General features: G+C 65.6%; 2 protein-coding genes across 3 annotated transcripts in view; both read left to right on the forward strand.

Annotated features, from left to right (window-relative positions):
* QSOX2 (quiescin sulfhydryl oxidase 2) overlaps positions 1 to 12,450 on the forward strand; it is a 30,125-nt gene extending 17,675 nt beyond the window's left edge. The window contains 8 exon segments of the mRNA XM_043566945.1: positions 797 to 942; positions 2,216 to 2,234; positions 2,236 to 2,351; positions 2,567 to 2,696; positions 4,227 to 4,349; positions 5,140 to 5,290; positions 7,767 to 7,955; positions 9,788 to 12,450. Coding sequence (XP_043422880.1) covers positions 797 to 942; positions 2,216 to 2,234; positions 2,236 to 2,351; positions 2,567 to 2,696; positions 4,227 to 4,349; positions 5,140 to 5,290; positions 7,767 to 7,955; positions 9,788 to 10,320 — 1,407 coding nt within the window. The 3' untranslated portion in view covers positions 10,321 to 12,450.
* Positions 12,451 to 13,925: 1,475 nt separating this feature from the next.
* LHX3 (LIM homeobox 3) lies at positions 13,926 to 22,285 on the forward strand. Of its 2 annotated transcripts, none has more exons than XM_043565612.1 (6): positions 13,926 to 14,126; positions 18,123 to 18,294; positions 18,832 to 19,034; positions 19,598 to 19,749; positions 19,838 to 20,009; positions 20,814 to 22,285. In XM_043565612.1, exons 1-6 carry the CDS (start codon positions 14,039 to 14,041, stop codon positions 21,230 to 21,232), a joined length of 1,206 nt encoding a protein of 401 aa, XP_043421547.1. In that variant the 5' UTR covers positions 13,926 to 14,038; the 3' UTR covers positions 21,233 to 22,285. The 2 variants fall into 2 exon arrangements, with proteins under 2 accessions (XP_043421547.1, XP_043421546.1); XM_043565611.1 differs by lacking the exon at positions 13,926 to 14,126 and adding an exon at positions 15,691 to 15,926.
* Positions 22,286 to 23,315: the final 1,030 nt, after the last annotated feature.

Here is a 23,315-nt window from a genome sequence, read left to right on the forward strand (position 1 = left end):
AGGCCCGAGCGGGGACCACCCCCTGGGGCAGGCGGCCCGGCCTCTCCCCGGAGGGCCGCCCGCCGCTGGGCTCGAGCGTGGCCAGCTCCAGCAGACGCACTCGGCTCACCGGAGTCCGGTGACTGCCGCGCTGCGTGAAGCGCCCCGTTCAGGACACGCTGGTTCTGCGGCTGAGAGGCCAGGGATGCCGCTTCTGCACCTGATTGTGGCGGCACGTGCCAGGCCCGAGGGGCGCCTTTCACGCCGTCCGGCCCCCGAGATGCCCCCCTGGGGTCCTGCTGCTGCCACATCCCCGTCGCCGTGCCTTCGACCTGAGCAGGATGGGACGGGGCAGGTCGAGGGAGGGACCGGCCCGCCGGAAGCCTGCCGGCACCTCAGGGGGCCGACCGCCGCCGGGCCGCCGTCCCGGGATGAGGTTGGCCTCCTGGTGCGCGGCCCCCCGTGTCGAGGGGAGCTCCGGGCCGGGGCCGCGGCCCCGTCTCCCTAAGTGGGGGTGAGTGTGCTCGTCCCCTGGACGCCACTCCTGTGGAGGACGTGCTGGCCCGGGAAGCCCAGGGCGAGTTCTCGGGCAGACATTTTCTTTAGAGCCCGTGAGCTTGCTGAGCGGGGCTGCGCTGCCCTGGGAGCGCGGTGAAAATGAAGATGAGCCTGGCTCAGGGAGCAGATAAATACGGATTTATTCTGAATGACGTTGTTGGTGATTTCTGCGCTCACGCTGCCTTTGTACTTGGTCAAGGCAACGTTTCCTGAGACGCGGCCGTCCACAGCCCGGTGACGCTATCTCCTCCTTGCCCAGGTGATCCTAGACCTGCTTCCGTACGAGAACATCGTGGTGAAGAGAGCGCTGGACACAGACAAAGCCTTCCTGGAGAAACTTGGGGTCTCTTCCGTTCCCGCCTGTTACTTGATTTACCCAAACGGGTCACACGGATTAATTAACATGTAAGTGTAGTCCGGCCTCAGGAGCGTTTGTGACACCGGGTGGGATCTGGGGAACCCTTCCAAGCGTGGGGGCCTCCCCTGGGCGAGTTGCCACGCACCCCTCGCGGCTGCGACCACGGAGCCCATCCGCACGCCGTCTGCCTGCACCGGGCCCACTGAGCCGCAGACGGCCTCAGGCGGGGTCGGGAAGGTCACAGGTGAGCAGCCGAGCCGACTCCAGGGGCCTGTGGTGGCCTCCCCGGCCCCAGCCTCCTGTGGGTGTGGGTGCCGAGGACCTGCCGGACCCCACCCGGCCTGTGCTGACCGAGCGGGTCCCACGGGGTCTCTGTGGGCCGCTTCCTCCGCCCCGGGGCTCCGGGTTCAGCTTCTGAGAGGCGGCCTCCCGGGAGCCTCAAACCCCAGGCCCTTGGGTGTGCTTCTGTTCTCAATGACCGGAAGTCAGGGAGGGACGGCGGCCTCTGTGGAGCGGGTCATCTGCTGTCAGGCTCCGTGAGCGAGGTCCTCGGGCCGCTCCAAGCGCCTGGGCCCGCACACCGGGGGCTCCGGCCTGCGGCGGGGGCGGCCAGGGCCAGGCCCACAGCAGATGTCGCCCTCGACGGGCTTTCCCTCAACAAAATGCCGTTTTCTTTTGAAGAAAAACGCTCGTTTTGTATGAAAGCGTCACCTGTGCGACTTGTTCGTGTCGCGTGACTTGGGTGTTTTACCTTCTCTCTTTGGGAACGCGAATGAGCCCTCGATGCTGTTGATGACCCACAGCCACTGTGGAGATGTCCTAACGGCCGTGACGCGTCCCCGGAGCGCATGCTCCTCCCCGTCCGTCGAGGGGCCCCGTGGCCCCTGCCGCCCCCCGCCGCCCTGGCTCCCGGGTGCCCCACTCGGAGGGCGTGCGGAAAACCCTCCCAGCTGGAGTCAAGCTGGTGCTGGCCGCTGCTCAGACCAGCCCTGCAGACTGTCCAGATGTCCCCAGTGAACAGAAATGAATCGTCACGCTGCAGCTACAACCCGGTCATCTGTGGCTCTGTCTTCTCCGGGAGGGCCAGCTCCCCCACACCCTGGCATGGCCGCCATCCCGGCCCTCCCCCCTCAGTCCCTGCCTCAGATGCCCAGAGAGCGGGCGGGCTGGGAGGTCCAGGCCACACGCCTGCATCTCGGAAGGAGAGCCGTTCTCGAGGCGCGGGGGAGGGGGGCCGCACAGGGGGCTCAGACCCCTGCGGGTTGGCCAGGCCGGGAGGCACCCTGGCTCCGAGCCCACACCTTGTCCCCTTTCTCGCAGCGGAAAGCCTCTCCGGTCGTTTTTTTTCCTCTTACTTGAAGTCGTTGCCAGATGTGAGGAAAAAAGTGCTTTCGGTGCCCGAAAGACCCAGCAAAGCAGAAACTCCAGAAATCGTGGTTTGGAGAGAATTTGACAGGCAGGTATTTCTCTCGGACCTGAGCTGCCCAGGGGCGCGCGTGGCTCCTTTGCAGGCGGGATTCAGCGGAAGCACACCCCCTGAGCCGCCAGCTGTGCGGGAACGACCCACGGCGGCCTGTGGGGAGCGGGGGTCCCCGCGGGCTGGGAGCGAAGAGGGGGAGCGTTGGGCACGAGGGACGTGTCCGGACCCGACCGAACGCTGTCTCCCCTCAGGTCGAAGCTGTACACGGCTGACCTAGAGTCAGGGCTACACTACTTGCTGAGGGTCGAGCTGGCCGCCCACAAGTCCCTGGCGGGGGCCGAGCTAGGGACGCTCAAGGACTTCGTCACTGTCCTCTCCAAGGTGCGTGGTGCCTGACCCGGGCCGCGGGGGGCCGGGCTCCGTGCCCGGGGATCCGCGGGGAGTGACGCTGGCCTCAGCGGGGGGACTGCTCTTTCCTCCCGCTGCACGCGCCCGCCAGGTGCCCACCCAGTTCCGGGCCCCCGGACGTGACGGGGCCTCAGAAGGGGCCGGGACCGCGACGCGCCCGACAGGAGGCACTTTCGGGGGGCCGGTGGTGCTCGGGCAGGGAGGCGGGGCGGGCTGAGAGGAGAGAGGCTGCGGGGCCTGGGCGGGGAGGCCGCTCAGGAGCCATCCCTGTGTGCGGAGTGGGCCCCAGCGGCCGGGACCCGGAGCCGTGGTGGTGCACGTGTCAGTGGCCGCTGGGAGGTGAGGGGCCGGGAGGTGAGGGGCCGTGCTGCCGGGACTCTTCGCTCCGGGGCAGAGAATCCAGGGCCTCCTGTCTCTTCCTTGGGTCAGAGTCTCGGGAAGCTGGGGGGGGGGGGGTCCCTCTCCCCTGGGGGGGCGCCTGGGGCCCCTCTGCTCTCTCACCTTGGGAGGGCTTCTGTCACAGTGGCCTGGGGACAGAGCCCTTTGCTCCCGCATCTGGTGCCCAGCTCGCCTGTTGTCTAGAAGGTCAGGAAGCTTAGTTTTGAAGGACTTCTCTCGGGGTGCCCGGCTGGCTCGGTGGAGCACGTGACCCTGAGTTCGAGCCCTGTGCTGGGCGTAGAGATGACTGAAAAATGAAATCTTTAAAAATAAAAAAAATCAAGGACTCTTCCTGCTAAACGTCAGGTGCTCGGTACAGTGGTTCCTGGTCAACACTGTCGTAGACGCGGTTTGCTTGTGTCGTACGACTTGTGGGGTAAAGCGTAGGAGGCGGAGTTGATGGCGGACGGGACGGTGAGCCGCACAGCGTGTCTCCAAGAAGAGACGGAGGCTGTGTAGACGGGCCTGTGCCCCGCTGTGCCGATCAGAGTTCAGAGGCCGCGCCGGCCTCCTTCGCTTTCAGTGAGTCACAAACGGGCTGACTCCTCACCCGCCACCTCCTCTGTGTCCTCGGCGTCAGGGAGGGGTAGAGCTCCACAGCCCAGGAGGATCACAGATTACCCGGGCCGGTTCCTCTAAAGCTCGCCGAAAGCGGCAGTCCAGCGCTGGCGAGTTGGGAGCGGCACGTTGTCACCGGCGCAGGAAGTGGGGTTTTGCAGCCTGAACTGTCCTGTCCCTGCTGCAGCAAGTTTCCGCTCAGGTTTCTGAGCCAGTGGCCGCCTTTGTTTCGCATGCTTAGCAGGCGACACGTAGGGCAGGGCTGCACCACGGGGGTGGCCGAGCCGGTGGGCGAGGTGCAGGAGTCCGGGCGGGCGAGCCTGTGGGCCAGAAGCCTCTGCCTGTGGCCCCTCCCGTCCCCTGCTCTGTGTTCTGGGAGCCCCCCACCCCAGTACCGGGAGAAACCCGTGTCAGGCAGACCCCACCTGGTCCAGGTCCCCAGGGACGGCGCTGCCGTGGGAGGCGTCTTCCCGGACGACCTCTGAGCGCGCGTCCTTCCTTGCTCAGCTGTTCCCCGGCCGGGCGCCAGTCAGGAAGCTGCTGGAGACGCTGCAGGAGTGGCTGGCCAGCCTTCCCCTGGACAGGATCCCCTACAACGCCGTCCTCGACCTGGCCAACAACAAGATGCGGGTGAGCCCGGCCGCCCCCCCCCCCCCCCCCCCCCCCCCCCCCCCCCCGCCAGAGCTCAGGGCCTGCCCACTGCCGCCACCGTCTGGGTAGCCACCCCCTGACCCCGCACTCTCCTCCCTCCGGGGCCCCACGCCCAGCCCGGCACGTGGGGAAGGAGGGAGCTGGGCTCGGGTGCCGTGGCACAACGCCTCCCCTCACCGCCCCTGCCCCCCGCCTGTGGCGCTGTCAGCTCACGGGTTGGTGGGAGGCAGGCCGCGACGGAACGGGCAGCTTGCTCGGGTGGTGTGGTGGTCGGGCTGGTGTGTTATTTCAGTTTTCAGCAAACTCCTAACTCCCGGCCAGAAGACACAAGGCCCGCGTGGACGTGGGGTGAATGCTTGAAGCTCCCGCTCGCTGCGGGCACATGCCTCCCCATCTGTGGTGGCTGAGAATGTTCCACAGCTGGGCTTCTTAGTAGTCTTGGGGGGGGGGGGGGCATCCTTCAGGCTTTTCTAGTGTTCTTGTTTGTCCGGACACAGAGGAGCCCTTCCCCCCTCCCCGAAGGCAGGGAGGAACAGGCCACACCGCCCTGTTTGGAGACCTCCTTTCGTGGTGTGGACACTGTGCTGTCTCACGTGTTTGCTGCTGAATTTAAACACACAACGTGCTCAGATGTGCAGTTGGTGAAGTTTTAATAAACATGCAGTCTGTGTAACCACCACCCGATCAAAGCAGAGGACGCTCACCAACGGTCTTAATTTTAACTTTTCAATTATCTCTTATTCTACCCGCCTCCCCCCCCCCCCCCCAGATTTCTGGAATATTCCTCATTAATCACATAAAGTGGGTTGGATGTCAAGGAAGCCGACCAGAGTTCAGGGGTTACACGTGTGCCCTCTGGAAACTGTTCCACACTTTGACCGTCCAAGCTGGGGCCCATCCAGAAGCGCTGGATGGCACAGGTAAGCCGTCCCCGTGCCGGTGCCTGCCTGGCATCGTGAGAGGCTGTATGCAAGGCCACACGTCACCGGGGCTGCCCGGGGGTCCCCTGCTCCAGAGAGGGGTTGGGGAGCTTCTCTCCACACCTTCTGCCCAGTCCCCGGGTGGGTGCTCGGTGCCCCGGAGACCAGCGAGAGCACGCTGGCCAGGAATTCCTCTGCAGGGCAAACCCCTCATTTTTGCTTCGAAGAGTAGGAGCGTCAGCGAAGCCTATTTGGAGACGTGTGTTTGTTGTCTCTTGCTGGGTAACAACCCTGCTGCTTAGCAGCTTAGTTTCATCTCAGAGCGTCTGTGGGTCAGGAGCTCAGATGTGGTTTGGCCGGGGTCCTCTCCCTGGCCTGTGGGCCCAGTGTCGGCTCAGGCTGGGGTCTCACCTGAAGTCTCCACTCGGAAGGGACCCTTCCCCAGCTCGCTGGAGGGGTGGTGGCCGGTCCGGGGCCTCGCTTGTTCCTCACCGTGTGGCAGCTGGCCTCGTGGGCCGGCCAGGGGGAGAGGGCGCCCTCCTCGGCGTGGTGTCCTTCCCGTCTGTGTTCCCTGGGTGGGCGGTGAGGCGCCAGCCCAGCCTGCCTGGGGGTGGGGGGCTGTGACGCCGCCCTGAGGCCGCCTGCACAAGAGGTTAGAAACCACAAAAGACTGACTTGGCTTGAATAACTTTGATTATCAGGAAAGCATGGTCGTGTTTTGTGCCCTGCACAAGACACCGAAAACTGGGCTGGGCTGTTTTATCCACCTTGGGCCGGGCTGCGTGTGCCCTTCCCCTGCGAAGCGGGCCGCTGGCGGCCATGGGGTCGATGGCCTGCCCTCTCTCTAGCCGTTGGTTCAGTGAGGCGGCTTCGCTGTTTGTATCGAGCAAAGGCTATGACTCACACGCCCGACACTCTTTCCAATAAGGCCGTAGACTTCTGGTTCTCTTTTGCTGCGGGACAACCTAAAGCAAACGCTGGGGCTTGGAAGAAACACCCTTTTGTTTGCTTGGGATCCTGTGGCTCGGCAGCGTGGGCCCCGCTCAGGAAGGACCTCGGGGCCCGGGCGAGCCGGCACAGGGCATCGCTTCTGTCGCATCCTGTTGTCCCGCCCAGATCCACGGAGGGGGTGGGGGGGGAGTCCGCCCGGCACCAGGGAGGCGGCAAAGTCAGGTTGCGGGGGTCGTGTGCGGTCTTTGCGAACCCCTGCCACCCTGGCTCTCCTCGCGGTGACCTTGGACCTTGCTGGGGGAGGTGGGGAGCGCGCCTGCTGACGGGCCGTCCAGGGGGCTACGCGGGGGCTCCCGGCACTGGCCCCAGTGCCGCGGCGGAACGGCGGCCAAGCGACAGCGCACGTGGTCAGAAAGATCTCCGGGGCACAAACAGGCCGTACCCGAGGAGCGGGCCTCATGTCACACGCAAAGAACTGGGTCAGATGGACCCCGCTGGATTAGGTCTTGGAAGGTTTTTCCTCTCCTTCGTGCCTGTTTAAAGCCCATCGACTAAAAAGCCGCCGCGCTCTCTAATCCCCCACAGGTAGGGTTTATGGTCCTCGTCCACTCTGAAGATTAGGGTGGCCGGCCACACAGCAGTTCGGCGGGGAGAGGGAAGGAGGATTACCCAGTGATGGGCGGCAGCTGGCAGCTGGGGAGAGGCGGGCAGATGAGGCGGCCATCGGGGGTCCTCCCCGCGTGCCCACCGTCCCACCCTGCACGCCACCCGCCGCCCTCGGGGACACGCCGAGCGGAGGAGAAAGTGGCGTGCGCTCAGTGGGGGCCTTCTCTCGGTGAGGCCGGCGAGGCTGACGACAGATGTGGGGACCTGGGCCGAGGCCGGGCCCTCCCACCCAGAACCACAACTAGCAGCGAAGGAAGGGCTCACGTGAGCCGCGAGGGGCTGCTGTTGATTAAGACGGATTCGGTCTCAGAAGCGCGTCTTTTTTTTTTTTTTTTTTTTTCAATTATTTTGCTGCATTTCTTTTAATGCCAACGTTTAATCTGTTCTAATCTCAGTCTTGTTTGTTGGCTCAATCCCCGTATTAGTTGTCTGAAGGGAACCGTGGGCGCCAGCCTCATGCCCGCCCCCCTCTTGCCGACGTGAGGGGTCCTCATTTCAGTGAGGTGCGGCTGTTTCCTTGTGCTGTCGGGGGGGGGGGGGGGGGTGGGCGGTTGTTTCCTGGAGCGAGCGTGTTGTTCCCGGAACGTCTTTAGGGCAATGCCGGGGCGCCCCTCGCCGGCAGGCTCAGCCAGCCCGCGGCCCCCGGAAGGTCTGGCTCGTTTTCCTGGGTGCCGGGGCGCGTCCTGCGTGTTCGGGGCAGCCCCCTCCCCACCCCCCCCGCCCCGGGCACAGGGCCGCTCCTTCTGGCTCGGAAGGCGTCTGGGCTCAGGCTCCCTGCCCGCCCGAGCCCGGGGTTCCAGTGGAAACCCTGGGACGCACCCCACAGGGCTGCCGGTGTGTGTCCCCTCTCTCGCTGCAGGTTTCGAGGGGGACCCACAGGCAGTGCTGCAGAGCATCAGGAGGTACGTTCGCACCTTCTTCGGCTGTAAGGAGTGTGCCGAGCACTTTGAGGAGATGGCGAAAGAGTCCATGGATTCCGTCAGAACCGCAGACCAGGCGATCCTCTGGCTTTGGAAGAAACATAACTTCGTCAACAACCGCCTGGCAGGTGAGCAGAAGCCACAGCGGGGTGGCTGGTGTGAGTGTGGCTGTGCGCACAGGCCCCCCAGAGCGCGCGTCCTGCCGCACACGTACTAATGACACCTGACCTCTGCCATCATGCTGGCTGCCCCGGGGATTGCCAAGGGTGACCCCGCCCCTCCAGGCTGCCAGCGTCCTTGGCTTTCCAGACGGTTCTCCCCCTTCTGGGGCTCCTGGGCTGCATGGAAACGGACGCGCCGCCTCCCCCTGGGGTCACCGCCAGGCCCCCGAGGACGTTTGGTGCTGGCAGTCGTGGATCGTGATCACTTGTCAGTAAACGGTTTTTGTGCGGTTACAATCTGCTCTCAGACTGGGAGCAAACCCCTCGAAGCAGTTTTGTTCCAAGACCAAGTAGGGTGCATGTATTTTCTCAGAGTTGAGTAATTCAAACTGTTCCCAAATCAGTGGCAGATGAAAATTAGGCTTGAAAATAATTCCACTGACAAATAAATCTTAATAGAGATGAAGAGAAAATTCCACTAAACTATTGGTTTTTGGTTAATCCACCGCATTATAAAACATATTATAACTAAAGCACTAAAGAAAATTGGTTTTTCTTTGCGCTCAGAGCTGACCGCTGTGGCTCTGGTCGTGCGGCCACAGCGCCTCTGTGTTTGCCAGGGTTTGCCCGTGGTGCAGGGCAAGGCGTGCCCCCCGCGGCCCGGGTTCAGAGCCCCCACGCCTCTGCGTGTCAGGCCCACCCTGCTCCAGGAGCCCTGCACGCCCCCTGAGTCATCGCGTTCCTCCTGGGTTCTGTAGCCACCGCCCACCCCCCCCCCCCCCATGCTCGCCGGTCCCACCTCCGGCCTCCGGATTGGGACCTGGGCTCCCTGGAGGCCCCAAGACCTGCCCGGACCTCCCCGTGTCTGTAACGTGAGTGTGTGTCGGTCCCCAGCAGGGCGGCTGGCCCCCTGTGGTCCGCACGCCCTCCCGCCCGTACCTGTGGGCAGAGGAGAGGGTCTCCGTGGCTTCAGACCCGTCAGATGGAGGCATTTCGTCCACGTTTACTTGCAGAAGCACCGACAGGGCCGCAGGGCGGGGGAGTCCGGGAGCCGAGGGCGCCGTGTGCCACACTTGCTGTGCTCCCGGCCCGTGTGGTCCTCGTGTCTGTCGGGCAGAGGCCCGGGGCCGGCCGACCGACCCGCGGCCTCGCGCGCACGTGTGGTGCTGACTCGCGTCCGGGCACCGCCTAGGCGTCGGCACGCGGGGCGGGTTCACGTTTATTTACCGTGTGGAGCCCGTGCCGGCCAGAGGGCGCGTGTAGGTAAAGCCTGCCGCGTGGTTCCGTTTGGTGACCGCACGTTTGCACGTGTGGAGGGGAAGGGCTCGCCCCACTGGTGTCGCGTCTGGAGCAGAACCGGGAGCAGGCTCTGCCAGGTTTTCTGCACACAGGCAGCAAGGTTTCCCTGTCTCAGGCGGGCCTCATGCCCAGAGTCGTTTTCGGAGATCCTCTTGGGGTTTGGGGAGGGCCGGGGGGGGGCGGGGGCTGACACGCCTGAAGTGCCTTGGAGTCGTCTGCACCGCCGGCATCCGGGGCAGGCGACGGGTGCGGATGGGACACGCACCAGATCACGTGGGGGTCTCGGGGGACAGAGCAGCTGCAGGCAGGGGCAGGCCTGGCCAGGCGTGGAGCCTTCCCACCATCGTGGGTACCGGGGGGGCCAGGCGCCCGTGCAGGAGTGATGGGAGGTCACGGTGGACGTGGGGGACGGGGGAAGGGTTCGCGGGGCACGGGCCCGGTCAGGGCACGGGTCAGGTCATCAGGAGGCACCTCGACTGTCACTCTCTTTCCCCTCCTAGGCCATCTGAGTGAGGACCCCAAGTTTCCAAAGGTTCCGTGGCCCAGCCCGGACCTCTGCCCAGCCTGCCACGAGGAAGTTAAGGGCCTGCACAGCTGGAACGAGGGTCAGGTGCTCCTGTTTCTGAAGCAGCACTACGGCAGCGGCAACCTCGTGGACACGTACGCCGAGGACCAGGGAGACGCCAGCGACGGGGGCGGGGAGCGCGAGAGGGGCCTCGCTTCCCCAGAGAAGCCTCGGGGGGACCAGCGTGCCGAGAGTGCCCGTCCACCCAGCGTGCTGCCTCCCAGACCCCGCCTGTCCGAGGGGTCACAGCTCGGCCTGGACGGGAGACCCCAGAGCGTGAGCTGGGCTGAGGGCCGCAGGGAGGCAGAGGCGGTCGTGCCCTTCCTCGGGATGGGCTTCTCCAGCCTGGACATGAGCCTCTGCGTCGTGCTGTACGTGGCCTCGTCCCTGTTTCTGATGATGATGTACTTCTTCTTCCGGGTGCGCTCCAAGCGATGGAAGGTCAGGCATCACCGCCCGTCCGTGTAGAACCGAGCGGGACCACAGAAGCGCCTTGAGAAACAGCCCCACCGCGCCCCTGCAGCTTTAACGATGACGATCAGGGATTTTATAAACACATCAGACCTGGTTTCATATCAGATGGCCCCAAGTCCTCGTTTAACGAGTGGTTTTCCTGCCGAGGACGAGCCGCTGTTTGTGGGGCTGACTGCTGTCCGGGGGTCCTCCCTGGACGCCTCTACAGATCCGACCGCAGAAAGACATCTGTATTTTTACCCTTCTAGATCTGAAAACACGAGTGGGCGTCCAGGCCAAACGGACAGAATTCTTCCCGCCTGCCTTCACCCTGGGTTTCTAGACGCACGTCGCGTTCTGCACCCTGGCTTGGGGTTTGGAGCACAGCCAAGCCCTTCCCTGCACCGGGAGGCCACCGGGCAGTGTCTTGCCACCAGCCGCGGCCGGAGCAGAGAGGGAGCTCGGCCGCCAGCGCACCCCACCCCCGGCCGCCTCTCGAAGCCAGTCGGGTCCTCGGAGATTCGCTTGTGTCTGCGCTTTTCAGCTGCTTGGTTGTTTCTGCTGAAGCCGCTCACAGCCAAAGGGACGACTTCTTCGTCACCCTCGTGCTCTGCAGGCACCTTTTGCTGCAGATGCAGAGTCTGGAGAAAGGGGGAAGGGAAGAGGAGGGTTCGCGGTGTTGCTGCATTGCAAGAAACACCCCCCCAGGCCGCGTGGAGCGGAGGCTGGGGACAGGATGGTGGCAGAGGCAGGGCCTGTGTTAATCTGGTGGCAGGACAGCAAACGGCCCGTCCCATGGCGCCAAGGGCGGAGCCCCCGGGGAGGGGGCGCGGGGGACACACTCCTCCGGAGGGGAGTCTGCAGGGGAACGAGCCCCTCACCCTCTGTGTCACATGGGGAGGCGCCTGCAGGATCTGCCAGTGACCTGAGAGGGTAGGACCCGAGGGCCCGGCGAGACGGTGACGCCCGGTGGCCCCCCGGGGGTGGCCTGTCCTGTCCTCAGCATCTTTAAGGCCAAATTTCATCCCCCTGAAGCTGTTTTATGAAGGGTCCTGGTACAGGGCCCCGGTGCCCCAGGTTTTGGTGATTGACTTTTTTACCGTTTGATGATTTTAGCACATTATTCGTCAAACCCAAGTGATTTAGAGGTAAGTTTGCCTCTGAAGACATCAGCGGACAGAACGGACTGTGCCGTTCTCGTCGAGATCCTTTGTGACTGTCGGTCTGTCCCACAAACTCAGATGTGTCTGTGCTCTCGTGTCCGTGAGGTTCTAGTCTTTCCCACTCTGCCTAGTGTGTGCTCTGTGTTTACTGACCACAGTTGGCCACCGGCCTGTACCTGTTCGGGCGCCGCAGGCTGGGGGCGGTGGGCTCTCACGGCCACGGCCTCGAGGCCGGTGGAGCTGGGCCCTCCCTGGGCGGCCATCAGAGCTTTCTTTCTGTTTGACACTTTTTTAACCCCCAGAAGCCTGTGTGTTTCGTACGTGGTCGTGTGCTTGGGTTCCGGAGGACCCTGTATTGTTTCCTTTCATTTAAAAAATCAGGCAGATTTACACACAGAATCCGAAGGGAAACACTTAGCACCGTTAACTAAACTGCCTTTTGGTTCACGTCAGATGCTTTTTCCTGCCCCGAGTGAGTTTCCTCACGTGGTGTGAACCGGCACCAGGTGGCAGGACGCGACCACTGCCAGAAGCGCCACGAAACCCGTCGGAAAGGCAAGACTGGCTCTAGGGTCCCTCACAACATCGCAGTCGAGGTCACCACCGTTTGACGGACAAGTCTGAGGCTCCCTGAGGGGCCAGGCTTCCAGTAGTCCGCGGGCAGTCCGTCCGGGAGAGGTGGTTTGCCGAGACGGCCCCGGACGCGTGTCCCGCGGGCGCCTCATGTGGCCTGCTCAGAACCGGGCACTACGTTTAGGCAAGGTTTAAGGTCTGTTTTCTAAAGTTGTAAGTATTGAGACTAATGAATTGACTAGTTCGGTAATTTAAATGGGTATTTATTTTTAATGGAGGGATTTTGATTAAAAAGAAGCTAATTGACATGGAAATGTCTGGAATTTCTTACCTGCAAGGAAAGTGAACGTTTTGTATTTAAGTGAACTATACTGTGCACATTTTTTAAATAAATAAATCTGACATTTGAGAAGATTGTAATTCTTTTGAAACTGTGAGCTCCCTGGAACAGTGATAGGAGTTGGGGTGCAGAAGGGAGCCCTCCTTCCCTTCCGGAGTTTGTGGACCGGACATCTGAAATTCCAGAGCCTCTTGTACTGAACCAGACGCTGAGGTGCAAGGCGAAAACCGGACGATGAATTACGGATTCTCTTCCCGGGGTTGATCTAGCTGGGAGCCGCCCGCGGGACAGCGGTTTTGGTTCAAGTCACACGGCAGGCAGATGGACTGAGATGGGGCAACAGCTGAGACACATGTGAATTGCAGGACTTAGGGCACCAGGGGCGCCCCGGTTAAGGGAGCCTCTGAGGAGCCCTGGGAGAAGGGAGCCCCCAGGCACCTGTTTGTTGCCTCAGAGCCTGAACTGTTTTGGTTTCTTCTCCTGCCTCTGCCTTTTTTTTTTGCTGGGGGCTGGGGGGGTCCCCAGTCCCATGTGGCTTCCCAGAGACCTGCTGGCTGCGGTTGCTTCAGATTCGCCTTCCCAGCCAGGCCCTGTGGAAGCTGGTAGGTAACCCCCTCCCTGGCACAGGCAGCCCCTGGTGGTGCCAGCTGGGCAGGGCACTGACCCGGCCTGTGTGGTGCTGGTGTTCGTGTAGATCCCCCATCTGGTGACCCCTTTACAGCCCTGGAGTCCTGAGGAGTGTCTGTTGGGGTCTCTCCGGGTGCTCCCCCTCAGCTGTCCTGGGGGCGTGGGGTGGGGGGCCTGCCAGCAGGAGATCTGGGCAAGAGGTTGTGAATGCAACAGGTTCCTCAGGCCAGCAGCAACAGCTAATTGCTGAGCCACACCTGGAGCCAGGGACTCATGGGGGCCTGGGCTGGAGGCCAGTGGGGCTGGAGGGGCCACCTGCCGAGTCCTGGACTCTGCCACGCAGGGCAGGGTGGACCGCCCACTCACTTCAAATCCCCAAGCCTCTGGGCTGGCCGGGAGCTCAGGGCAGAGCCGGCAGGACAAGCTGCCTGCAGCGGCAAAGGGAGGGGCCTTGGGGAGGGGATAAGCCTGGCTGAGGGACTGGGGGCCCTGGGGGGAGGGGGGGCGGTGGGGGTGTGGCCTGGAGCCTGAGGAGAGGAAGTGGGTAAGGAGGAATCTGGGGGAGGGTGGGGGAGCTGGTGGAGAGACCAGAGACCTAGGGAGGTGGGGAAGTGAGGAGGAGGGGCGGGGGAAAGGCAGGCAGAGTGGGGGTAGGGGGTGGGGGACAAGGGCCTGGGGAGGTAGGGAAATGGGCAGGGCAGGGGGAAGTTGGTGCAAGGACAGAGGACCTAGGGAGGTGGGATGGTGGGGAGGAGGGCTGGGGGAAGAGGGTGGTGGGCGGAGTTAGAGGACGTGGGGAGGGGTGGGGGACAGGGGGCCTGGGGAGGTGGGCAGCCGCGCGCCTCCTTCAGCACCGCGGACAGCGCCCGGGCCCAGAGTCTCCCGCCTGGCCACACCGCGCACCACAGGCTCGCCGTTCCGAGGCTCCCGGGACCTTGGGGAGCTCCGAGCCCTCCCCCGGGGTGGCAGAGGAGGAGGGAGGAGGGCTGCCCGGGGCCACTCGGGCCTCATCTTCGGCCTGGTGGTCGCCATGCTGCTGGAAACCGAGCTGGGTAGAGACAGAGATCGGCCCGGGGCCCCCGGGGCCGCTGCCGTCTGCACCTTCGGTGGGACTCGGGGTAAGGACCCCCGTGAGCCCCTTGGCCTCCAGCCCGAGCAAGAGCACCCACAAGGGGAGAAACGGCAAGGGTGGCAGAGTCAGGCGGAGGGACAGCGGGGAGGAAGGGGCCCAGGACAGCAGAGAACAGAAGGGGCCCTGCAGGCGCTGCTGGGGCGGAAGGGATAGGGCAGAGTGAGGGGCGCCAATTTCCTCCAGACTCCACGCCCCTCAGCTGTCCCACACAGACCTCCTAACCGCCCAACAGTGCAGAACTGGGACCCTTGGGCTGGATCTCCCGCCTGAACCACCCTCCCTAAGGGCCACTAGATTGCCATGGACGCTGTGAAATAATGGAGGCATTGCCGGCTGGCTGGCCAGATGCTGAGCGTGTGGGGCCGCCACCTCCCGGACCCGCTGTCTGCTTGCCCCTTCCGCCCTCGAACCACACTCGGTCCCTCTAGGCAGGCCTCCGCAAGCAGCTGACACTCAACAGGCGACACCCCAGCACACCCAGCACCCACTCGGCTCCCCAGCGGGTGCACCCTTGCCCTGTCCTCTGGGTAACAAGTGTCATATGAGCCTTCGCTCAAAACCGTGAGACTTCGGGTCTCCTGGGATCTATCTGGGAGGCGCTGTGTCCTGCCCACATCCTTCCAGGCTGGTCCCCTTGTTGAAGCGCACAGACCCGGCAACTGGAGGCCAGGAGAAGGAGCGTAGGACTGCCCACTGCCAGTCCCGGGTGCAGGGACCTGAAGGCTGGCATAAACCCCGCTGCTCCCCAGCACTGCCTGGGGTGCCTGCCCTCACCAGCCCCAGCCCGCAATGGCCCCACACTGCTGTGTCTCAATTATTGCACCGGGGGCAGGATATTGGAAACCTAAGTGTGGGACCTGCATTCTGGGCAAGCTGGGGCGCTGTGGGTGAGGAGGAAAGTGAGGGCGGACCCCGACTTTCCCAGCTCTGTCCTTCCTGACCTGAGTCTTGGCCGCGTGTCCAGGCCGAGGACACCGGGTGTACCTGCCGGGAATCGCCCTTCTTCTCTGCGCCCATTCTGGTGGCGGTTCTCAGGGTGGGGCTCAGAAGCTGGTCAGAGCGGGGAGGTCTGAGGTCCTGTCTGGCTCCTGGTGGCTTGGCTGAGAGCCTTTTGGCGCCACACTCGTCCTCGCTGGGTCTCGGGTCGCGTTCTCGCCGACCAGACGTTGTCACCAAGCCTCCCAGCCCCGTCTCTCAAGCGGCTGTAGGACTCGGCTCCTTCCGGGACCGCCCTCCCCGGACCCCGAGCCTACCCGCGAGCGTGCACGCCGGAGCCCAGGCCTCAGCCCGCGGCTCCGGGCAGGTTAGCTGCGGGACCCGGGCAAGCGCCCGCGGGCAGCCCTGGCCTGGCTCCTCCCGTGACTGTCCCCGCCTTCGGGCCGGGCACTCGGGGGGCGCCCGGGCACCCGGAGTCCCCGCGCAAAGGCGCGCAGAGCCGGCGGACGGCTGGGGCGCGTCTCAGCGAACCACCCCCCACCCCGGCCCCGCCCCGCCCCGCGTCGCGGCCCCGCCCCCCGGCCGCTCCGCCCTCCGCGCGGCCTGAGGCTCCGGGCCCCAGGGCGGCCCGCGGGCGCGGCGCCCAGCAGCGCGGGGAACAGCTCGGACACCAGCCTGGGGCCACCGAAGCCGTGGCCTCGCCGGGCCCCGGGAAAGTTCGGGGCGGGAGAGCAGCGGCGCCAGGAGACGGGTCCCATGGAGGCGCGCGGGGAGCTGGGCCCTGGCCGCGAGTCGGCGGGCGGCGACCTGCTCCTGGCGCTGCTGGCGCGGAGAGAGGACCTGCGCCGAGGTGGGTGCCCAGGCTGAGCGGCCGCCCCGGGGACAGCCGGGGGTCCTCGCTCCTTTCCGGGCCTGGCCACGGAGGTGGCTGCAGACAGGGGACCGGGGAGGGCACGGGTGCAAGGGCCCCAGCAGCGAGTTAGCGTCGGGGCCCCTGGAGCTGTGTTGTCGGCTGCGTGGTCGCAGCGCCGCACTGCTCAGGCCGGAGAGTCCGTGGGGTCCCAGGACCGATTTAGCAAACCCTCTCCCTTATCAGGAGAGTAGGTGGATAGAACCGCGCAGCTCAATGACCACGGGGCAAGAGGATCCCCGAGAGGGCCGACCCCACCCAGACCGTCCACACTTTCGGGGGGGGGGGGGGCGGGAGAAAGAGAGGCAGAGGCAGGGGCCAGGGGGTAGAGCTGGAGCCCACTGGCAGGTCGCTCCTGGCGGGGATCTTGTCTGCACCCATACGCACCTGCTGACTGGCCGGCTCCAGACGGTTCTCAGGACCCGTCTACAGGAAAGACCCAGCTTCCCGGTCCAGCTTCCCGGTGGCACCAGCCTTGCCCCGCGCTCCCCTGTGCATTGCTTCCAGAGGAGGGCCATCGGCAAACGTTCTCCGACCCGGGAGACCACGGGAAGGAGACGGAGGCGGGCCTGGGCCGGCGGGGAGTGGCAGGGACGGAGCAGGTGGGAAACAGGTTACATCCAGGCTGGGGGGGGGTGGGGGGGAGGCTCATCCGTCCCCTACTTATTTATTTATTTATTTTTCCGAGGGTTCCTGGGAGGGGTTGGCCGCAGGGGCTGGGAGGAAGGGGTGGGAGGGCGGAGGGAGAGAGAGGGAGGGGAGGCGGGCTCCGAACGCGATCGCTCAGGAGAGCTGGTCGGGAGCGGGCGGCGGGGCCGAGGCTCCGCTGGGCCCCGCGGGTGCTGAGGGTAGGAGACCCCGCCGAGGCTGGAGCCGCCATGCAGCGTAAGGCCGGGGTCGCAAGGCTTGGCGGGGAGCGCGAGGGGCGCGCGGCGGGAGCGGCTTTTGCAGGACGCGGGGCCGGGCTGGAGGGGGGCGGGGGGGGGGGGGGCGAGCTCGGCCGGGCGCTGTCCGGGCCGCGGTGCTGAATCCGCGCGGCGCGGACCCGACCTGCCACCAGCTGTAGGCCGGCTGCCCTGGCGGCCCGCGAGGGGGGCCCGGGACGCGCGGCGGATGCCCGCGCTCCTGCACCTGGGGCCGCGGTTTGGCCCGACGCGGGATCGCGTCCGTTTGGAGTCTCCCGTCGCTGCGGACGGAGGTCGATCCGGTTCTTTCAGGAGGGAGGCCCTTCTCTGGTCCCCCACGCACTACCGGCCGGCCTGGAGCGGGAGGGGCCGGCGGCTGGCCAGGAGGGCACCGCGAGGTGGGCATGGTGTCTGCACTGGTTCCAGTCCTGCCGCTGGCTCTCCTCTTCGGAAGACCTTTTCTGAATCAACAGGGACACTCAGCCCACGGGCACCCTGCAAAGCCCCTTATGGGCCAGTGGCTCCCGCAGGCCACTCCAGAGTTTCCCCAGCCTGGCTCCCCCAGAGGCCTGCAGTCCCGGGGCAGCAGGACCAAGTGTCCCAGCAACTCTTGTCAGGCACCGGCGATTGAGTCTGGTGACCAGGATGCATTTGTCCAGCCCATGCATAAGTACCCCCCAGGGTTCCCAAAGATGACAAGGACACCAGTGTGTTTACGTTGGTGCCTGCAGACAGGGCCACGGCGCTGGGTGGCCGCGCTTAAACAAGCAATCTCCAGCTGCAATGATATTTAATTGTGCAAAATAATGATGGGGGTTGGGTGGTGGGCGCCCCACGACCATGCCTTGCCTCCCGGTGCGGAGAGAGCCCCTAGGGCGGGATTTCCATTTGAGCTCCTCGTGCGCCCTTCGTGCTAACTGGGAACACTTTGCAATCCACGGTGTCTGGCCTAACGGGGCGGCCTGGGCCCCTTCCTGCTCAAGGGCACGCTTCTAAACCATTTTCAGTTTCCCCCAATTTTAACCGTGGGCCCGGCTCTGGACTTCGGTGCCGGGCGCTCGCTACGCTTGGCAGGCCAAGCAGCCACTCGTGCCAGCTGGGGAAGAGGGGTTGCGGGGAAGGGGGTGTCCCTTGGCAGCCCCGGCCGGCCCCGGAGGCTGGAGCGGGAAGGTGACTTCCATGCTCCCTCTCCGGGCGGCACCCCTGACCGTGGCGGCTCCTCGCCCTGCAGAGATCCCGCTGTGTGCCGGCTGTGACCAGCACATCCTGGACCGCTTCATCCTCAAGGCGCTGGACCGCCACTGGCACAGCAAGTGTCTGAGGTGCAGCGACTGCCACGCGCCCCTGGCCGAGCGCTGCTTCAGCCGCGGAGAGAGCGTCTACTGCAAAGACGACTTCTTCAAGTGAGTGCGGCCGAGCCCCGGCGGGGAGGGCGGGGGGGGGGAAGTCTGCTCCCGCCGGGCCAGCCCCTCCCGCCACCCATGTGGGGAGGGGGCAGGGGCAGGGGTTGGGGCAGCTCCACCGCAGCCCCGGCCTGCGAGGCCGGCGCCTGATTTTTCCTAGGTAATTAATTTTGTAAATCATGGGAACAGTCGTTCAAAAGATAACCCGGGTTTGCAGAACTTGATTGGATTTACTCCCTCTTAACGCTGGTCTTGTTTTTGTCCTTAATGCTCGGGAGGGGGTGCTTTCCAGGCACAAGCCTCGGGGGTCTAAGGGACCTGGCCCACGGATCCAGCTTCCTGACCAGGGTCCCTGGGTCCCTTCTGGGTATTCTGTGCGGCTCCGCCGAGGCTGCCGGGCCGGTGATTTAGGGGCAGGGCCGGGGTGAGCCTCCCTCCTGAACCGCCAGCGCGGCGCCCCGCTCGCCGCTCTCCAACCCGCTCCGGGCGAAGGAGCCGCCAAACGCCGCGCTGAGCCGCGCCCTGTGCGTCCCGCAGGCGGTTCGGGACCAAGTGCGCCGCGTGCCAGCTGGGCATCCCGCCCACGCAGGTGGTGCGCCGCGCCCAGGATTTCGTGTACCACCTGCACTGCTTCGCCTGCGTCGTGTGCAAGCGGCAGCTGGCCACGGGCGACGAGTTCTACCTCATGGAAGACAGCCGGCTCGTGTGCAAGGCGGATTACGAGACGGCCAAGCAGCGCGGTCAGTGGGCGGGTCCACCCACCCTCCTGTCCCCGTCTGCAAAAAGAGGCTGGCGCCCGTCGGGTCGGGGCGCGGAGGGATCCCCGCGTCCAGCGCCCGCCGAAGCGCGCTCGCTCGGGGACGCGAACTTAAGCGCCTTCCCTGCAGGCCTGGGGTGGGGACTGGGGCTGGAGCCGGGTGGGGACAGTTCGCAGAGCGGCCGGGGTCTCAGCGGCCTCCTCACTCGCGGGCGCAGGGAGGCTGGTCTGGCTTGGGTGGATTATCACCCCTGGTCTGAGTTATCGCCCCGAACCCTTGACCGCGAGGATCCGGCCTTACCCACAGCCTCGGAACAAAGAGCAACCGGGAGGAGGGGAGGCGGGAGGCGGGAGGCGCGGGCCGGCGGGGGCCGCGCGTTCCTCCTGGCCGCCCAGGTCGCGGCGCAGCCGCCCCTCCGCGCGGGCCCAGACGCGCGCCAGCCGCGTCTTCCCCGGGGTCCCCGCGCCCGGGCGGGGCCGGGGGTGCGGGGTGGGGTGCGTCGGGCGGCCGAGGCGCCCGGCCTCACCCCAGCCCTCGCGGTGCAGAGGCGGAGGCCACGGCCAAGCGGCCGCGCACGACCATCACGGCCAAGCAGCTGGAGACGCTGAAGAGCGCCTACAACACGTCGCCCAAGCCCGCGCGCCACGTGCGCGAGCAGCTCTCGTCCGAGACCGGCCTGGACATGCGCGTCGTGCAGGTCAGCGCCCCGCGCCCGGCCGCGCCCCACCCCCTCCGCTCCCCGCCGCCCGGCCGCTCGTCACCCCCGCCCCGCCCCCGCCCCGCAGGTGTGGTTCCAGAACCGCCGCGCCAAGGAAAAGCGACTCAAGAAGGACGCCGGCCGGCAGCGCTGGGGCCAGTACTTCCGCAACGTGAAGCGCGCCCGCGGCGGCTCCAAGTCCGACAAGGACAGCGTCCAGGAGGAGGGGCAGGACAGCGACGCCGACGTCTCCTTCACCGGTAACGGCGCGGCGCCGGAGCCCCCGCATCCCCGGGAGCCGCAGCCCGGGAGTCCCACGGCACCTGGGCCCATGGGGCGCCCGGAGCCCGCAAACTGAACTTCTTGCTAGGGGACCGTTGATGGACCCTGGCCCCCACCGTCCCCCAGCCGTGGGGTTTGGCCCCTGGGGCGCTGCTCAGCTGCTCCCCTGGGGGTGGACAGCCCCCGTGGGCCACGTGTCCCGCAGCAGGCTTTCTCATGGGGAAAGGGTCCAGGCCAACCCTCTGGTTCCTGGCCCTTGCAATGAGTGTTTTAGGAAAGTGGGCAGCACGGTTCTGGGGTAAGTGATGAAAAGTCTTGGCTGTTTGGAGAGGGCGGGGAGCCCACCCTCCTCTGTGGGGTCTGACTGTCTCAGTCTCGGTGCCAGGGAGACCTCTTTCTTACCCCTTGGTGCCCGTCCTCAGACAGTTTCTGCAAGAGATTCTCTTTGGCTGCACTGTGACCTTGGGCAATGAGTCACGCTGCCTCTCTGAGCCTCAGTTGAGCTGTCTGCAAAATGGGATTAGTGGACTCTGTGCTACCTTTCCCAAAGCCGTCTCGGGGACTGTCCTGCAGCTCTGGGTTTTGGCTGGTTTTGCTCCCCCCAGGGGGTCCCACCGTTCCTCAGATGCTGGGTGGGATTGAGCTGCACAAGCCCGGGGGGGCCGAGGGCAGCAGGAGTTCTAAGTGCAGAAGAGGCGGCCGGCCACTGCTGGGGGAGGGGCACTGAGGGCAGGAGGGGGAGGAGGGCGGGCCCTGAGCTGCACAATCCACTTCCGTTGCAGATGAGCCGTCCATGGCCGAGATGGGCCCTGCCAGCGGCCTCTACAGCAGCCTGGGGGAGCCCACCCCAGCCCTGGGCAGGCCCGCGGGAGCCCCGGGCAGCTTCCCGCTGGAGCACGGAGGCCTGGCCGGCCCGGAGCAGTACCGCGAGCTGCGGCCCGGCAGCCCTTACGGTGTCCCCCCGTCCCCAGCTGCCTTGCAGAGCCTCCCTGGCCCCCAACCCCTTCTCTCCAGCTTAGTTTACCCAGATGCCGGCTTGGGCCTGGTGCCCGCAGGGGCCCCAGGTGGGCCCCCGCCTATGAGGGTGCTGGCAGGAAACGGACCCAGCTCTGACCTGTCCACGGGGAGCAGCGGGGGCTACCCCGACTTCCCTGCCAGCCCTGCCTCCTGGCTGGACGAGGTGGACCACGCTCAGTTCTGACCGAGGCCCCCGGCTCCCCCGAGCGCCGGCCATGAGGGGTGAGGGCTGCGGTGCCGCCCCACCCCCCACCCCTGGCTGGGTGGCCTGGAGCCGCACGGCCCTCCTTTCCCGAAGCCCTGGACCTCCGCGGGATGCAGGTGCCACTGGCAGCAGTGGGGGACAGGATGAGGGCCTCGAGAGAGGGCCACACCCCGCAGCCCCTCCCTCGGGCGCGGAGGGCGTCCCCCTCCCTGGACACGGGGGCCGGCCCGCCCAGCGAGCCTTGTTTTGTAAGCAGATTCCTCCCTTTATGGACCAATTAACTGGACGCTTGCTGTTTCTAGAGCCGAACCATCACCCGCCCAGTCTGGGCCTTCACTCCGGGCCTCGCTCCACACCGTCCTCAGGCGGGAAGAGGCTTCTCTTTCTAAAATCAAGAAAATAGTATGAACCGTGCTTTTATTTCCCAAGCTCCATCTGCCTGAGCTGTGTAGCCCCGCGTGAGGTCGGAGATGGGTCGGTCTCCTCTCTCCAGGCAGGCGGTGGCCGAGGGGGGGACCACGCCTGTGTCCTTCCTGGTCCCTCCAGGAGCCTCCCTGACCCCAGCCCCCACCTTCCCCGGAGCCTCCTCTCCCCTCTTCCCTGGGGCTGCTGGCTCTGGATGTTTCTGTTCTTGACTCCACCGCCCCTCCGAAGAGATGCCACTCCCGGGCGCCCTTCTCCACGAACAACCTTTAAGGCCGTGGGGACCTCCCTCCCTGTCACAGCCGCCCCCAGGCCCTCAGCGTCCAGGCCACGCCCAGCCCACCGATTTCCGTTGCCAAACAGCCTGCGGCTCTCCCTCTGGGAGCCGCTCTAACTGCCTGAGAATCGGGCGCCTCCTCCGCCCCCCGGACAGCGACAGCGTGTAGCCGCCCGCCCCAGACTCACAGGCCGGCCGCGGGTGAGGCCCAGCTATCCCCACAAACGTGCATCCCAAGCTACCTGTTGGTTCTGTGGACGTCCCGTGTTTTTATGTACTCTTTGACCATCAGCTCTTTCCAAGACTTCAATAAATTTGTCGGTTATGGTCTAGAGGGTCCGTGTGTTGAGTGGGGCTAGGGGTGCGTGGGGCAGAGGGGGCAGTTCTCCGGAAACGGGGAGGCCGGTTGGAGTAGCCGCAGCTCCTCCTCAGGGGTGGCACCATTGGGCCCCTCTGTCCCTGGATCTTGGCCAAACTTCTGAGCACCGGAAGGAGACGTGGGAGAAATGGGGAAGGGGCTGCTGGGGCCCGGTCCCTGGGAGAGACAGGGGCTGGGGCGGCCCGGGAATGTGTTCACAGCTGGAGCAGCACCGGCAGTGAGGACGGTGTGGAGTCAGCTGGTCAGGAGGTTCACGGCACGTGGCCGTGGGGGTCTTGCCAACTTGGACTCCACTCCTCGCCATCTGTGACTTGCTGTGTGATGCTGGGGAAGTGAGCCGCCCCCTCTGAGCCCTCCTGCGAGGTGGAGACCGAGGTGGCAGCCCCTCCAAGGGAGATGTAAGGAGAGGGTCTGTGCGCTTGGGGCCTCCCCTCGCCCGGCAGGTGGGCCACCGGAGGGCACGACCCGGCCCTGTGGGCCTCCACTGCATTTGGGGCACCGGGGCGGTCGGGGGAGGGGGGGCGGATGAGCATCCAGTGCAGGGAAGAGGGGTTGGCGCTGGGAAGGAGGAGCTGCCTTCCTGGGAGGAAGGTCCCGGCAGCTGCAGGCTCACGTGCCCCCACAGGGCAGCCCCCCGGACAGGGAACGGGGAGGCATCAGGAGAAGATTCGGGGCAGGACGCAGGGGCCCCGAAACCATTCCGTGGGGGGCGTGGGGCAGGGAAGAGCCAGGCTAGGGCAGGACGGTCGGAGGCACCTACCGGGAGCAAAGGCGTGGCACCCAGAAGTGTGAGCGGTTCTGGGTTAGCCGGGCAGGATGGTGCTCAAAGGTCAGGGCCACCCAGGGGGTGGTGGGCGGGGTCCCGGAGGGGAAAGGGAGCCCCCGGGGAAGAAAGAAGCCTGGTCGGAGTCGGGATCTGGGGGCCCCGGTGGCGCAGGAGCCGGCGCTGTCTGACCTGGTGGCCCCCAGGGGGCGGGCGTAAA

This window comes from Prionailurus bengalensis, chromosome D4, assembly GCF_016509475.1.
Source record: "Prionailurus bengalensis isolate Pbe53 chromosome D4, Fcat_Pben_1.1_paternal_pri, whole genome shotgun sequence".
NCBI lineage: Eukaryota > Metazoa > Chordata > Mammalia > Carnivora > Felidae > Prionailurus > Prionailurus bengalensis.

Bases quoted from the DNA above. Each gene is read 5' to 3' on its own strand.
- LHX3 (XM_043565611.1), top strand. From the start codon at position 15,833: ATGGAGGCGCGCGGGGAGCTGGGCCCTGGCCGCGAGTCGGCGGGCGGC. The intron at 19,035-19,597 runs GTCAGTGGGCGG...CTCGCGGTGCAG, and splicing joins CGAGACGGCCAAGCAGCGCG to AGGCGGAGGCCACGGCCAAG. The intron at 19,750-19,837 runs GTCAGCGCCCCG...CCCGCCCCGCAG, and splicing joins TGGACATGCGCGTCGTGCAG to GTGTGGTTCCAGAACCGCCG.